Source organism: Podarcis gaigeae (genome assembly GCF_964106915.1).
Source record: "Podarcis gaigeae genome assembly, chromosome: 8".
Taxonomy (NCBI): domain Eukaryota; kingdom Metazoa; phylum Chordata; class Lepidosauria; order Squamata; family Lacertidae; genus Podarcis; species Podarcis gaigeae.
Window position 1 is genome coordinate 65,419,883 of NC_139684.1, and position 12,208 is coordinate 65,432,090.

At 44.2% G+C, this 12,208-nt stretch overlaps 1 protein-coding gene across 6 annotated transcripts; it reads right to left on the bottom strand.

Moving 5' to 3' along the window:
* Positions 1-83: 83 nt before the first annotated feature.
* LOC310849936 (veficolin-1-like) lies at positions 84-12,167 on the bottom strand. Of its 6 annotated transcripts, none has more exons than XM_083750941.1 (8): positions 11,973-12,167; positions 9,963-10,103; positions 8,401-8,454; positions 6,509-6,553; positions 4,170-4,303; positions 2,465-2,594; positions 2,048-2,182; positions 84-1,413 (listed from the first exon to the last, which is right to left on the bottom strand). In XM_083750941.1, the coding sequence occupies exons 1-8, from the start codon at positions 12,070-12,072 to the stop codon at positions 1,166-1,168; spliced, it is 987 nt and encodes a 328-aa protein (XP_083607067.1). In that variant the 5' UTR covers positions 12,073-12,167; the 3' UTR covers positions 84-1,165. The 6 variants fall into 6 exon arrangements, with proteins under 6 accessions (XP_083607067.1, XP_083607069.1, XP_083607066.1 ...); XM_083750943.1 differs by having other exon boundaries at positions 84-1,593; positions 11,973-12,154; XM_083750940.1 differs by having other exon boundaries at positions 4,170-4,306; positions 11,973-12,152.
* Between the last annotated feature and the right edge of the window lie 41 nt (positions 12,168-12,208).

Below are 12,208 nucleotides of genomic sequence, written 5' to 3' on the forward strand. Positions count from 1 at the left end.
AGTATTTTATACTCCTTTAAATTCCAAGGGCAGCCTAAAGAATCATCATCATCTTTGGAAAGAGTTCTAGAGACTTTACCATGTCTGTTTAAGATCTGTTTATTTGTTTCTCATATACAGGTTGAGCAGGCTAACATACTCATACAAATAATAATTAAGAGCTACAACAGTCCCCGAAAGCAACAGCTGTCCCCATAACTGCTTCTGTCAAGCTAGCTGCAAAAATTCTAAGGCATTCTCCAGCCAAAAGTCAAACCTGAGAAGCAATATACGTTCTGAATTGCCAGATAGTCAGCATTTCTTGTTTGTGGACCATACTTTGACAGGGTTGAGCCTGTAAGAGCTCTTGAAGGCAGCTCCTATCCTGCCTAGGGATGTAGGGGATATCTAGATAAAGGCTGGTTGCAATATAGAGGTATGACTCTATATCCCATTTTCCATATGAAGTCATGGCTTTTAAGTTTGGTTTTGTTAAGTGGTGAAGAAACATAGGAGATAGGCGCTTATTAAGACTTAAAAAATATGTGTGTGAGCACACAACTATATCAGTTCTATCTCAGGCTGGCCTGCTATGAGTTATCAGAAATAGCCGTCAGTGCATTGACCACAATCCATATACAGTAGTTTCTTGTACCAAGATCCTCAGTAACGTGGCCTACTTTAAATCAAGTTCTTGTATCCAAATCTTCCACCTACATCAGCTATTGGATGCATGGGGAAGGGCTGTTCTGCAGAAGGGGTAGATTCAGGAGCTAATATAAAGTAGGACTATGTGTGGTTGTTTGCAGTTAAAGATTGTTTGGCAGGACTGGGATGAGGAAAATGGCCCTCCAGCTGTCACTAGACCTCAATCACCATCCTTGACTGCTGGCTGAGGCTGATAGGAGGGAATTTGGAATCCCAACCACATCTGGAGAGTCACACTTTCCCTATCCCTGACTTAAGGCTACAGAAGGTGCCTGCTCCCGTAGTCCTTACTGATAACTTTATTGGATCAAGACTGGGGCAAAGAGGATAAGTCAGGTGTCATCTTTGTGGAGATGTCTCTTAATTCAAGCTGCCTCACAGGTTAAAATTGGAGAATGCACGAGAGATTGAAGCTGAAGTAGTGCCCAGGCCCTCTGCTGTAAAGTACCCAGCCTACACTAGACCTTTTCTTCACTACCTACTCTGGTCTTATTTTCATGTCCACATATTTATAAGAGTAATGATAACCCTTCCCAGCAGCCCAGTTGATGCCATTGGCATAAGAGCTGTGTTCGCCTTTGAGATAGAGCCCATTGAGGTTAGAATGATGACAGTCCCCATACCACCATGCACCCGTGTAGACTTCTGCGCAGCTGGAGACACTGTTGTCATTATCTTTGTCCCGTGTTGAAAATGGCATGTTGTCGTGCACAGATAGAGAATCTCCTGGGGAGGTGGAATGTAAAGGCAGGTCATGAATTTACTTGGCATACATAAGGAAGACTTCTTTTTTATACAAGGCACAGGTGGAATCTGCAACAAATTGTTGCAGTGCATCCTCATTCTGTAACAGGAGTGCTTCTATTTCGGGGTCCCAGGTAGCCAGCCACGCCTCCCTCTGGGAGACTGTAAAATAAATTGTAACAGGCCAATGCAACCCCTCCTCAGTTTTCTATTTTTTAACATTTCAAGGCACCTGGTGATCACCAAAATCCACCCCCTACACCTCTTGCCTTCCATTGGACTTCATAGTTATGGTGCCTGCTGCAGTGCCCCAAAAGCTCTGTGCCCCGTGCAACTGAACCGGTCATGTTCCCCTCGATCCACCTTTGCTGAGCTCATTATTAAGAGGGAGTGACAGAGACTCTGATTATATACACAAAACTACTGAGACATGGGTCGGAGGTAGAACCAATAGCTTAGATACAGTCTTACATAGCACTGGAGGATAAACTGTTGTGGAATATGGTATCTAGGTCAAAATACTTTGCATAAACGTGATAGATGCTTGACCATTGATGAAAGAACTTGCCCATCTTACTAGCTGAGTAGACCCAGTGTGGTTCTCCCAGTAACTCACCCATGTCACCACTGGAGTAAGAGCCCAGGGTCAATGTGTAGTTGTCATTTTCACTCAGGACTTTGAAGCTTGTATACAGGGCAAAAGTTCTGAATTTGGCAAAATCCTCGGCATCAATCCTCAGTTGGTGCGCCCCTAATCAGAAACACAAAAAGTCACTGGAAGCATGAAGTGGGTTTGTTGCAGAAGCCCTCCCAATCATCTATTATTATGCAACCTGAATTTGCTAGGATGTGATTGAATCCCACCCCTTAGTCAGTCTGGAAGCACCCGAATAGGGTTATCGGAGTCGAGAGAGGACAGGAATACCTGTAGCAAAAGGGAGCCTTTTGGTAAATATGGGTTCTTCACACAGGAGATGCTAAGGCACATGAGTTCTATACTCCAGTCATCAACTGGAAACAAAAACTGCCTTACCTGAACTAGTGAGAACATGGATGTTGTCATTGCCCAGCCAGAACTCAGATGCTTGGTTCCCAAACCCCCTCTTGTAGGACTCCCAGCCACGATAGAAATCTACTGATCCATCCTGTCTCCTCTGGAACACCTGGGAAGATGACAGGCCAAGCTTTCTCTTGAAATAGTATTTTCCAGAAACAATCGAAGCCTTTTTTTCTTTTACAAGCCTTTCTAGATGGATGAAAAGGTCTCTGCCTCAGGTGTTCATTTTGTATTGTTATTAGTGCTGGTGGGTAGGTGTGGCTCGGGGACAGTTCTGAGTGCCAAATGGAGAGGCACGGAAGGCCACATTTGGCCTTCAGGCTAGAGTAGAGGCAACCTGCCCATGAGGCAAGGTGAAGCAGCCGCCTTGGTGGTGGAAGCCGAGGAGGCAGTGCCCCTGCAGGCACCCCTCTGCTGCTGCCAGACATAGTGCTGCTTTCAGGTGAGATCTTGTCTCTTCAGCTTTTCAGGTAAGGGGGAGGGAGGTGACATGGTGGCACATTCATATTTCACCTTAGGCAGTGAGTGGGATCTGTGACGGTCTCTGGGCTGGAGGTTCCCTGTTCCCACCCTAGAGTGTCTCACAGTTTGGAATGTGAGTTCCATCCATGAATATCTCTGTAGACCTCCTATGTAGTGTAAGATAGATTTGTTGGGTTGCTTTATCCTTCGTAAAGCACTAATAAATAAATACATGTACATGGAGGAGGGCAGCTATTGGTGACCTTCAGTCGTGACAGGAATGGGCTTATCTCCAGAATCACTCAGCCCTTAACTACAATAGCAATACCACCAAAAAGCCCAGCTTTTTCTGTGACATCTCTTTGGCCGGTAATGAAAGTGAAGACAGAAGACCAATTTAATCCCCAGTGACCCATCTTATTGCATTCAGTATAGTGAGATGCCGTACAGTTTTACGGCTGTTCATGTTTAACAAGCATCTATTTCCAGAATTGTTCTAAGCGCCCAATGGAAATGACATAGATTCCTCAGGCACAGTGTGAGCACCATGGTCATACTCTTCTTTCTAGAGCAGGGATGGGGCATCTGTGGCCTTCCTGGTGTTGTTGGACTCCACATCCCATTAGCCCCAGCCAGCGTAGCCAACAGTCAGGACCCACCTTGGTTGTGAGTCCTAGAAGACCTTTTCCACTTGGCCTGGGAGAGGGGGGCCCTGACTGACTCCAGCTTCAAAAGGTTAAAAACAGGCTCTTGGGCTGGGATATTGGTTAGGGGGGTTGTTGTGGGGGGGTTGTTGCTGTTATTGATATATTTGTATCTTTGTTTTTTAGATCTTATGGTTTATGTGGAGATTGTTTCAATTTGTGTACTTCAAGATGCTCTATTGTTGATGACTACTTTCGTTATATTTGTAATTATGTAATTACTTTCATGTTGTAAGCTGCCTTCAGCATGGTTTGAACATTGGAAAGGCAGCACGCAGATAAAATGATGGGAATTGGGAATTGTAGTCAAGCAACATTTGAAGGGCTTGTTTTAGAGCAGGCATCCCTAAACTCAGCCCTCCAGCTGTTTTGGGACTGCAATTCCCATCATCCCTGACCACGGGTCCTGTTAGCTAGGGGTGATGGGAAGGTGTCCCAAAACAGCTGGAGAGCCGAGTTTGGGGATGCCTGTTTTAGAGCTATCAGGCAGGTTGCACAGGGGCAGCAAGACTCACCAGCCAGCCTCCTCCATCAGTCTCCATGTCGCAGAAGACAGCCAGTGTTTTCTTAGCTGTGGGGAAGACGGTGTACCACCCACTTAGGGTCTCGCCCTGGTCTAGAAGCTCTTTGCAGTTCTTGGCTCTTGGGCCTTCTCAAAAAACAAGGAGATTTTTTTAAAAAAACTTTTATTTTGCTTTAAACAGGTACATATAAATATAGACAACCAAAATTACAAAGGAAAATTCATTAATAGTAATGAAAAACAAACTTTTAAAACTACAAAAAATATCAAAGTACATGACACAGAACATAAGCAACTATGGAAAAGATAAAAGAAAAGAAAAATAGAAAAAAAGAAAAAGAAAAAGGAAGATGAGCCAAAGCAGGAAGGCTCATCTATTGTACACTTCCGTCAAGCTCACAACAGATCATTATTCTTATCAATTGTCTCTATCTGCATTCCAAAGGAATCCCTCATCTTGGTATCAGGGAACATTTCTCTATGCGGCATCATTCTAAACATAGCCAGATCTTTCTTGCTGAGCCCTTGCCCCCTAAATAATTATTTAAACATTCCCATTCTTCTTTCACCAATTTTTTAGGTTTATCTCTTATTGCATCTGTCAGCTTTGCGAGCTCCAAGTACTCGCACAATTTAACTACCCATTCCTCTTTAGTGGGTGTATTTTTATCTTTCCAGTGTTTTGCCACTATAACCCTTGCTGCTGACGTTGCATACATAAATAGCCTAGTTTTGTTTTTGGGAATATTATCTGAAACCATTCCTAGTAAAAATTCTTCCGGTTTCTTGCTAAATGTAGTTTTTTATCAATCTCTTTATCAAAAAACAAGGAGATTTATGTCAGGCCGACAAGCCATCTGATGAGCAGATGCCTTTCACTGACTTGTGCTTAACTCCCACTGAAGAGATGTGAATAGCTGCTATCTTGTAATCTCAAAGGCTAATTGCCACTATATGGATTGTGTGGGTAGGCATGCATGTATGCACACCTAGGCTGCGTACACACTCTACCTTGCAGCACATTCAAAGCACATTATTTCCCTCAAATAATTCTGGGCACTGTCTTCTGTTAAGAAGAAGAAGAAGAAGAAGAAGAAGAAGAAGAAGAAGAAGAAGAAGAAGAAGAAGAAGAAGAGTTTGGATTTGATATCCCGCCTTTCACTTCCCTTCAAAAGTCTCAAAGCGGCTAACATTCTCCTTTCCCTCCCCCCCCCCCCCACAACAAACACTCTGTGAGGTGAGTTGGGCTGAGAGACTTCAAGGAAGTGTGACTGGCCCAAGGTCACCCAGCAGCTGCATGTGGAGGAGTGGGGAATCGAACCCGGTTCCCCAGATTACGTGTCTACCGCTCTTAACCACTACACCACACTGGCTCACTGTTAAGGGCTGCTGGGTATTGTTACTCTGCAAGGGGTCGACTACAGTGCCCAGAATTCTTTGAAGCAAATCAGACCATTGGTTCATGTAGTTCAGTATTTTCTACATCACCCATCTCCAACCTGGTGCCCACCAGATAGTTTGGACCAACTTCCATCAGCCTCTGCTACGATGGCATATGTATGATCAGAGATGATGGGGGAACAGTAGTCCAAAACATTTAAAAGGCACCAGGTTTTTGGAGGCTGATCTACAGTGACTAGCATATGCTCTTTTCTGGAAAAAGAGTCTTTTCCAAGCTTACCTGGAGATGCCAGGGACTGAACCTGGGCCTTTTCACATGCAAAGCAGGTGTTATGAATTATGGCCTTTGCACAAATTAGGAATGTAGGAAGCTGCCTTATCCCAGGTCTGACGATTTGTTCCTACAGCCCAGTATTTTCTATTAAGCTTCCCAGAGCCTTGGGCACAAAGCCCTTCCTTACATACTTTGCATTGTCAGTTAATGGTGATTTACATTCATGATGGGATCAGGGCAGTAAAACAGAATCCTGCTTTCAGTACCAATTCTGTGAATGTACTGGTTTATTTTCTGTACTGGTTTTGTTGAGCTTCAGCTCATGAGTGCCCCTACAATGTGGCACTGGGAAAGCATAGCAAAACAAACAACCAGAAAGATGTATGGACAAGTCAATCAGCAATGACTATTGTTGTTGTTAGGAGGCCCCTGTTCCCCTCACAGAGCTACAATTCTCAGAGTGGTATAGCAATAAGCCCATCTTCCCAGGGAACTCTGGGAACTGTAGCTCTCTGAGGGGAATAGGGGTCTCCTAACAACTTTCAGCACCTTGAGCAAACTACAGTTTCAGGATTCTGTTTATGGTGGTGTGATCCTGCTTTGAATGCATTGTGCAGATAGGGCATAATCGTGGCTTGGATGAGGAAAGGCTCTACCTTGTTGCTGGGAGCTGCCTCCGCAGTCCGAAGCACAAGCTTCTCCTATAGGGGGTGGAAAACAAACAGCCTTTGGTTAGTGAGGTCAGTGTGAGGGTCCCATGTAGCTAGCACTCACTTCAAATGCAGTAAAGGAAAGAGTTTAACACAACCCTGGCTTCAGACCACATGCTAAGCCAGACCTTGCCTTAGCGGTTGTGCTGTGCTGAGTTTAAAGGAGCAGGGAGACACAATCTTCTCCTGAGAAACAACACATTCATGTGTTTGCCTAAACCACGGTTTGGCTTAGTGTCACCTGCAAATGCGAGCCCATTTATTTATTTACTGCCATTTATTAATCGCTTCCCATAAGGTATCTCAAAGCAATTTCACAGCAAAAGCACAAACAATAACAACAATTAAAAACGGTTCCAGATATAAAAACAAGTTCACATGTGAAAAGAATCTTAAAATCAGGATGTGACGTTCAGCACGTGATTGGTCCTTGTGTGCTAGTGGATCCTGCTACACCCACTTTCTTTAGTAAATAACTGCAGGGCTGTGAACAGTTTAGATTGGGACCACCACAGGCCTGGAAGGCTTTAAAAGAAATTCTAATCCTTTCCCCACCTCGTCTTCTTGTTTATCTAAATATTTCACTCTTCTTCTCTTTACCTCTTGTTATAACTTACGCTACTATAACTACTCACACCCTGCTAGGTTAACTATCTTGTTATAATGATTTTTCATATATTCTATATATAACTTCCATTCTTCCTTAAGTTTTTTTGTCAACTCTATTTCTTATTCTATTTGTAGAATAGCCGCCAACTCCAACAATTTGTGATGCCACTCATCTTTCGTTGGCGCTGTGTCCGTTTTCCACTTTTGTGCCAGTAAAATCTGAGCAGCGGTGGTAGCATATGGCAACAGACTCATTTGATTCTTTGGGGCTTCAGATGTTGTTATGCCCAGGAGGACCAGGATCTTGTAAACATTTTTTTGAGCTCGTTATGAATTGTTTCCCAATATTCTTTAATCACACTGTAAGACCACCACATGTGGTAACTTGTTCCTACTGTTTTTTTGTGTTTTTTTACACTTCCAGCATTTATCACTCTGTGATTTAAACATCTTTGCCAACCTATTTGGTGCCAGGTACCACCTGTGAGCCATCTTTAGATTGTTTTCCTTTAAAGTATAGCATGAAGGAAATTTCAAGTTGTTTGGCCATAGATGTTCCCATAAGTTTAAATCAATATTGTGTCCCACATCCCTAGCCCAACTAATCATAGATGACTTGACCAACTCCTCCTTTGTCTCCCACTCAAGTAATAATTTGTACATTTTAGAAATAATTTTAACCTTGGAACCTAATAAACCCCTTTCGAATTGTGATCTCTGGTCTGCAAAACTCTCTCTTTTAAAATCTATCTTAAACCTAGCATTGAGCTGATGATAACTTGGCCAGTCCATCACTTTAGAAGCAGTGATGCTTTTGAATGGCAGTTCCCAGAAGCCACTGGGTTTCCCACAAGCACCTTGGTGGCCACTGAGAGAACAGGGTGCTGGACTAGATGGGCCATTGGCCTGACCTGACAGGCTCTTCTCAGGTTCTGTCAAGGTTCTTGAACCCCTTGACAGTCCTGATCTGGATCTCTCTCCCTGTTCATGCTGTCTGCATGGAGAGTGAAATTCCCATTTATACCAAAGAAAAAAACAGCAAGTCCAATGCAGACTAGAACCATGGTTATGGTGAAGGGTTAAATCCCTCTCTACCTTGTGCTGCAGACCTAATCAAGGGCGCATGCACACACACAACCACCATCAATTTTGTAAAGGAAAAAAACAAACCAGGGCCTATCCTACACTTAACATCCTATCCACAGAATTTGAAGAAATGCCTCTTGTACCTTTGTCTCCTTTGGGTCCAGCTTTTCCATGCTCTCCAGGGGAGCCCTTCTCACCTGAATGAAAGAGAAGGGTTTTATCTCTGTACGGTATTTAAGTGGAGCATTTTAAACCTGCTCTTCAGTTGAAAAGTCTCCCAGAGCAGCTTTCACACAGTCAGCTAAAACAACACAGTCTCTGCTCACAGGCTCAGCTCACACCCTAAAAGAGGCGACACAAAAGGAAAACAGGAGGGAGGAAGGAAGAGGGGGGTGGAAAGCAAACTCAGGCATCAGTTCTTAAATAGTAGCTCATATAAAGATCAGCAGGAATGAAAAAGCCCTAGATTAATTGGGGGCCAGCATACTTGAAGTAGCGCCTCTCCCAGTCCTAGTTTTGAGATCTGCCCTGCTAATAGTTCCACCCAGTGCTGTTTTCTAAAAAAATGTTTAGGGGTACTCTCATTTTCCTACTCCTATTGAAATACTGCCCCTCAATGAGGCCAAACTTAGATTCACAAAATGTTTAGGGGTATGCGTACCCCTGTGTACCCCCAGAAAAAAAGCACTGGTTCCACTTTTAACTGTGGCTCGTGTCACAGTGACTCATAGCAGGGCCTTCTCAGTCACGGCTCCCTAACTGTTGGAATCCCCTCCCAGCAGAGATGCATTATCTCCCCGCATATCGGAGTTGGGAGTCAAACAAGATCAGGAGGGCACAGCATTGGCCACCCAACAACCCCACACTGAGATCGAACAGAGGAGGGTAAATGAGCCCTTCTAAGTTCATTTTGAAGCAAGAAATTCTGGAAAGGGGAAATTATCGCTACAGAAGGGTTTAGTCTAACTGGTGTGCCCCATCTTTTGAGGGGTGCTACTTTTGATGGTGACTGTGCTAAGCATAAACAACAGAAGAGTCCAGCTGGTTCTACATCTGTGAGGTTTAGTGGTTGGAGTGCCAATCTAGAACCCGGGCGACCAGAGTTGAAATGAAGTGGCTTTAGCAACAAGGTTAAAAAGAATATGTAAAAATGGATTGATAATTAGATGAAAATATAAAGTTATAATATGTTAAGATATAGAATTAAGATAAAAACAAAGAGGGAAAGGATTTGCTGAATTAACTATGTGAACTGGAATACAAAAAAGGGAGGTGTGAGGAGGTCAGGAAACAAGTAATTGAAACATAAGATACGAAAAGATTGATCTGTTTTTAATTGTGTTTTTTTTCTCATGTATTTTGTATTTTTCTCTGTATTTTTGTATCTTTTTTCTTTTTCGTTTCTTATTCTGTAACTTTCTTTTGTCTGTAAAATTTCAATAAATATCTTTTTTTAAAAAAAAAACACGAAATCCCCATTTCACCATGCCCACTGGGTGACCTTTTGGGCAGTCAGTGCCTCTCAGCCTAATTTATTTCACAAGGTTAATGTGGGGATTAAATGAGGTGGGGGAGAAACAGGGATGCCGCCTTTAGCACCTTGGAGAAAGAGGTGGGATAGAAATGCAAACAACAGCAACACTGCAATTGGGACAGGCAAGGGCGAGTGGCCTTCTCCACCTGGATATTGATGGGGTCCTCTTACCAGGGGGCCCCAGAGGACCAGGATCTCCCTTAGCTCCAGGTGATCCAATTGTTCCCGGTATGCCAGGGATCCCAGGAGTCCCAGGCTGGCCTTGGAAAAAGAATTTCTTGTCTGGCCCACACTCAGACAGCCCTTTTAGCTCTGGAAAACAAAAATGATGCAGTGATTCAAACAGGGTTCTAGGGCCACAGCTTTCTGAGAACTTGACAGTCACAAGGCGAAGTTTTCTGTTTCCCAGCAGGATGCTGTAAATTCAAGATCAGGAGCCATTCAAGGTCAGAACTGCCCCTACACTCCAGCACAACTTGAGAGCCACTTTCCCTTCAAGTTAACCTGCTAGGGGCCACATTTCAGGGGTGGGCAGAGCAATGAATGCGAATTGTACCTTTGTAGGGTAGCTACTTTGTACACATGCTCACAGATCCCTCTTGATCCAGGCCAATGGGTACTTATCTTGAAGTACACTTTTCAGCCAGGCCAAAGCTCTCAAGAAAGGTGCAAGGCAGGACTGGGGGGGGGGGGGTTGCCTAATACAGCATCTCTTTGTTATTCAGGTGCAGGTGTCCTTGGCTGTACCTATGCACTGAAATTCAGTTTCGGGCTAGATGCTTTTGTTTTACAGGGCCAATGCAAGGTGTTAGCGTTTAAAGCCCTAAACGAATCAGGCCACAAATGCCTGAAAAACCGCCTTCTTCACTACAGACCTCCCTGAGTATTTAAGATCAGCAGAGGGTCCCCTCTTGCTTGTTCCACCGCCCTCAAAAGCTGAGGGGTGGCTGCCCAGGAGAAGGCATGATGTTACAGCCCCCAAGTTGTAGAACTCTCTCCCCACAGAGTTGCATTCACTACACAGCTTTGGGGGAAATGCTGGAGAGGCAAATTTCACATGGGAGAAGCATATTTTCAGGATCCAACCTCTTTTAATGATTGTATTTTTTGGGTAACTTCCTTTTAAAAAAAATACTGTGTTGGTATCATTCAGATAACCATACAATATCCTGGAATTATCTGTTTGTGCATCCTGGGTTTTGGAATTCCACCTGTACAATTCACTGATTCTATGCTGTGTTTTAAATTGTAGCAACCCAACCTAGGATCTCAGGGTGATGTACAGGTAATAATATAATTTTTATTTATGAGGGCTCATCAATTCCATCCCAAAAGCTTGTCAGCTGACCACAACACTACTGCCTCAGCTACAGGGCAATTGACAGGCACTGCTAGTTTTAATTTTGGCGAAGTCACTGCAAATGGACTCTGACATGTCAAACAAGCCTTGTTGAGATCATACCCTTCAGTGTGTGACAGATGAAATTAGGGACACTTCTAGATATGCCCAGTGGGCAGATCCTGGTGAATCACTGGGCAGAGCCAGTGCATCTTAGCTAGCCCCACCCAGGGCAATTAAGGATGTGCCAGACCTCAGCCTGCAGCATTCTAGCATCAGGGCTATGCCCATGCAAAACAATGGAATTAAAGATGCTCTGGAGACAAGGATTCTGAACCATGTTAGCAAGACTGGTTGCTGGCTATTCACTCTGGAGAAGTAAAGGGGTAGCCAACCCCCAGCTCAAGAATCTGATCCATCCACCACCAAGCAAAGTTTCTTTGCACTCTCACTCATTTTGCAGTGCTGTGTGCATGCACACACGTGCACCTACACACAAAACACAGTACTATCTATACAGAGAGACTGATGGGGATGGAAATCACCCCATTACCAGTCCTCAGATAAATCGGCTAAGGAAAGAATGTAGCTCAGTGGGGCAGCACCTGCTTTGCATGCAAAAGGTCCCAGGTTCAGTCTCCAGCATCTCCAGGTGTGGCTAGGAGAGACTCCCTGCCTGAACCCCCACAGAACATCTTTGAAAACAAGACTGAGCTAGATGGACCAATGGTCTGTCTTGGTTTAAAGCAGCTTCTGTCATCACAGAAGAGCCCAATGAAGGCTGCTGCTGAGCATTTGCCATTTCCACAAACACCTCTTGCCCCCTTCCAAGTCACACTCACGTGCACAGCAGCTAGGTTCTGGGTCCTCTGCCAAGCCTCCCTTTATAGATGCAGCAATGAAGGTCAACTGAGTTAAGAAAAGGCTCATCCAGGGTGCCATCTTGTCCTTTGGCAGCCGCCTCTGGTGCTCATCCAGCCACTTTTTAAAGCTAGGACTGCTTTGTCCCTTAAATGCTTTCCATTGCGCAAGCAGGAGGAACGAGGCGGAGAATACCAAAGTCCTCCCAGTTGCGTAA

Bases quoted from the DNA above. Each gene is read 5' to 3' on its own strand.
- LOC310849936 (XM_083750940.1), bottom strand. From the start codon at position 12,072: ATGGCACCCTGGATGAGCCTTTTCTTAACTCAGTTGACCTTCATTGCT. The intron at 2,183-2,464 runs GTAAGGCAGTTT...GTTTCTGATTAG, and splicing joins CCATGTTCTCACTAGTTCAG to GGGCGCACCAACTGAGGATT. The intron at 1,414-2,047 runs GTGAGTTACTGG...CCACCTCCCCAG, and splicing joins TTACTCCAGTGGTGACATGG to GAGATTCTCTATCTGTGCAC.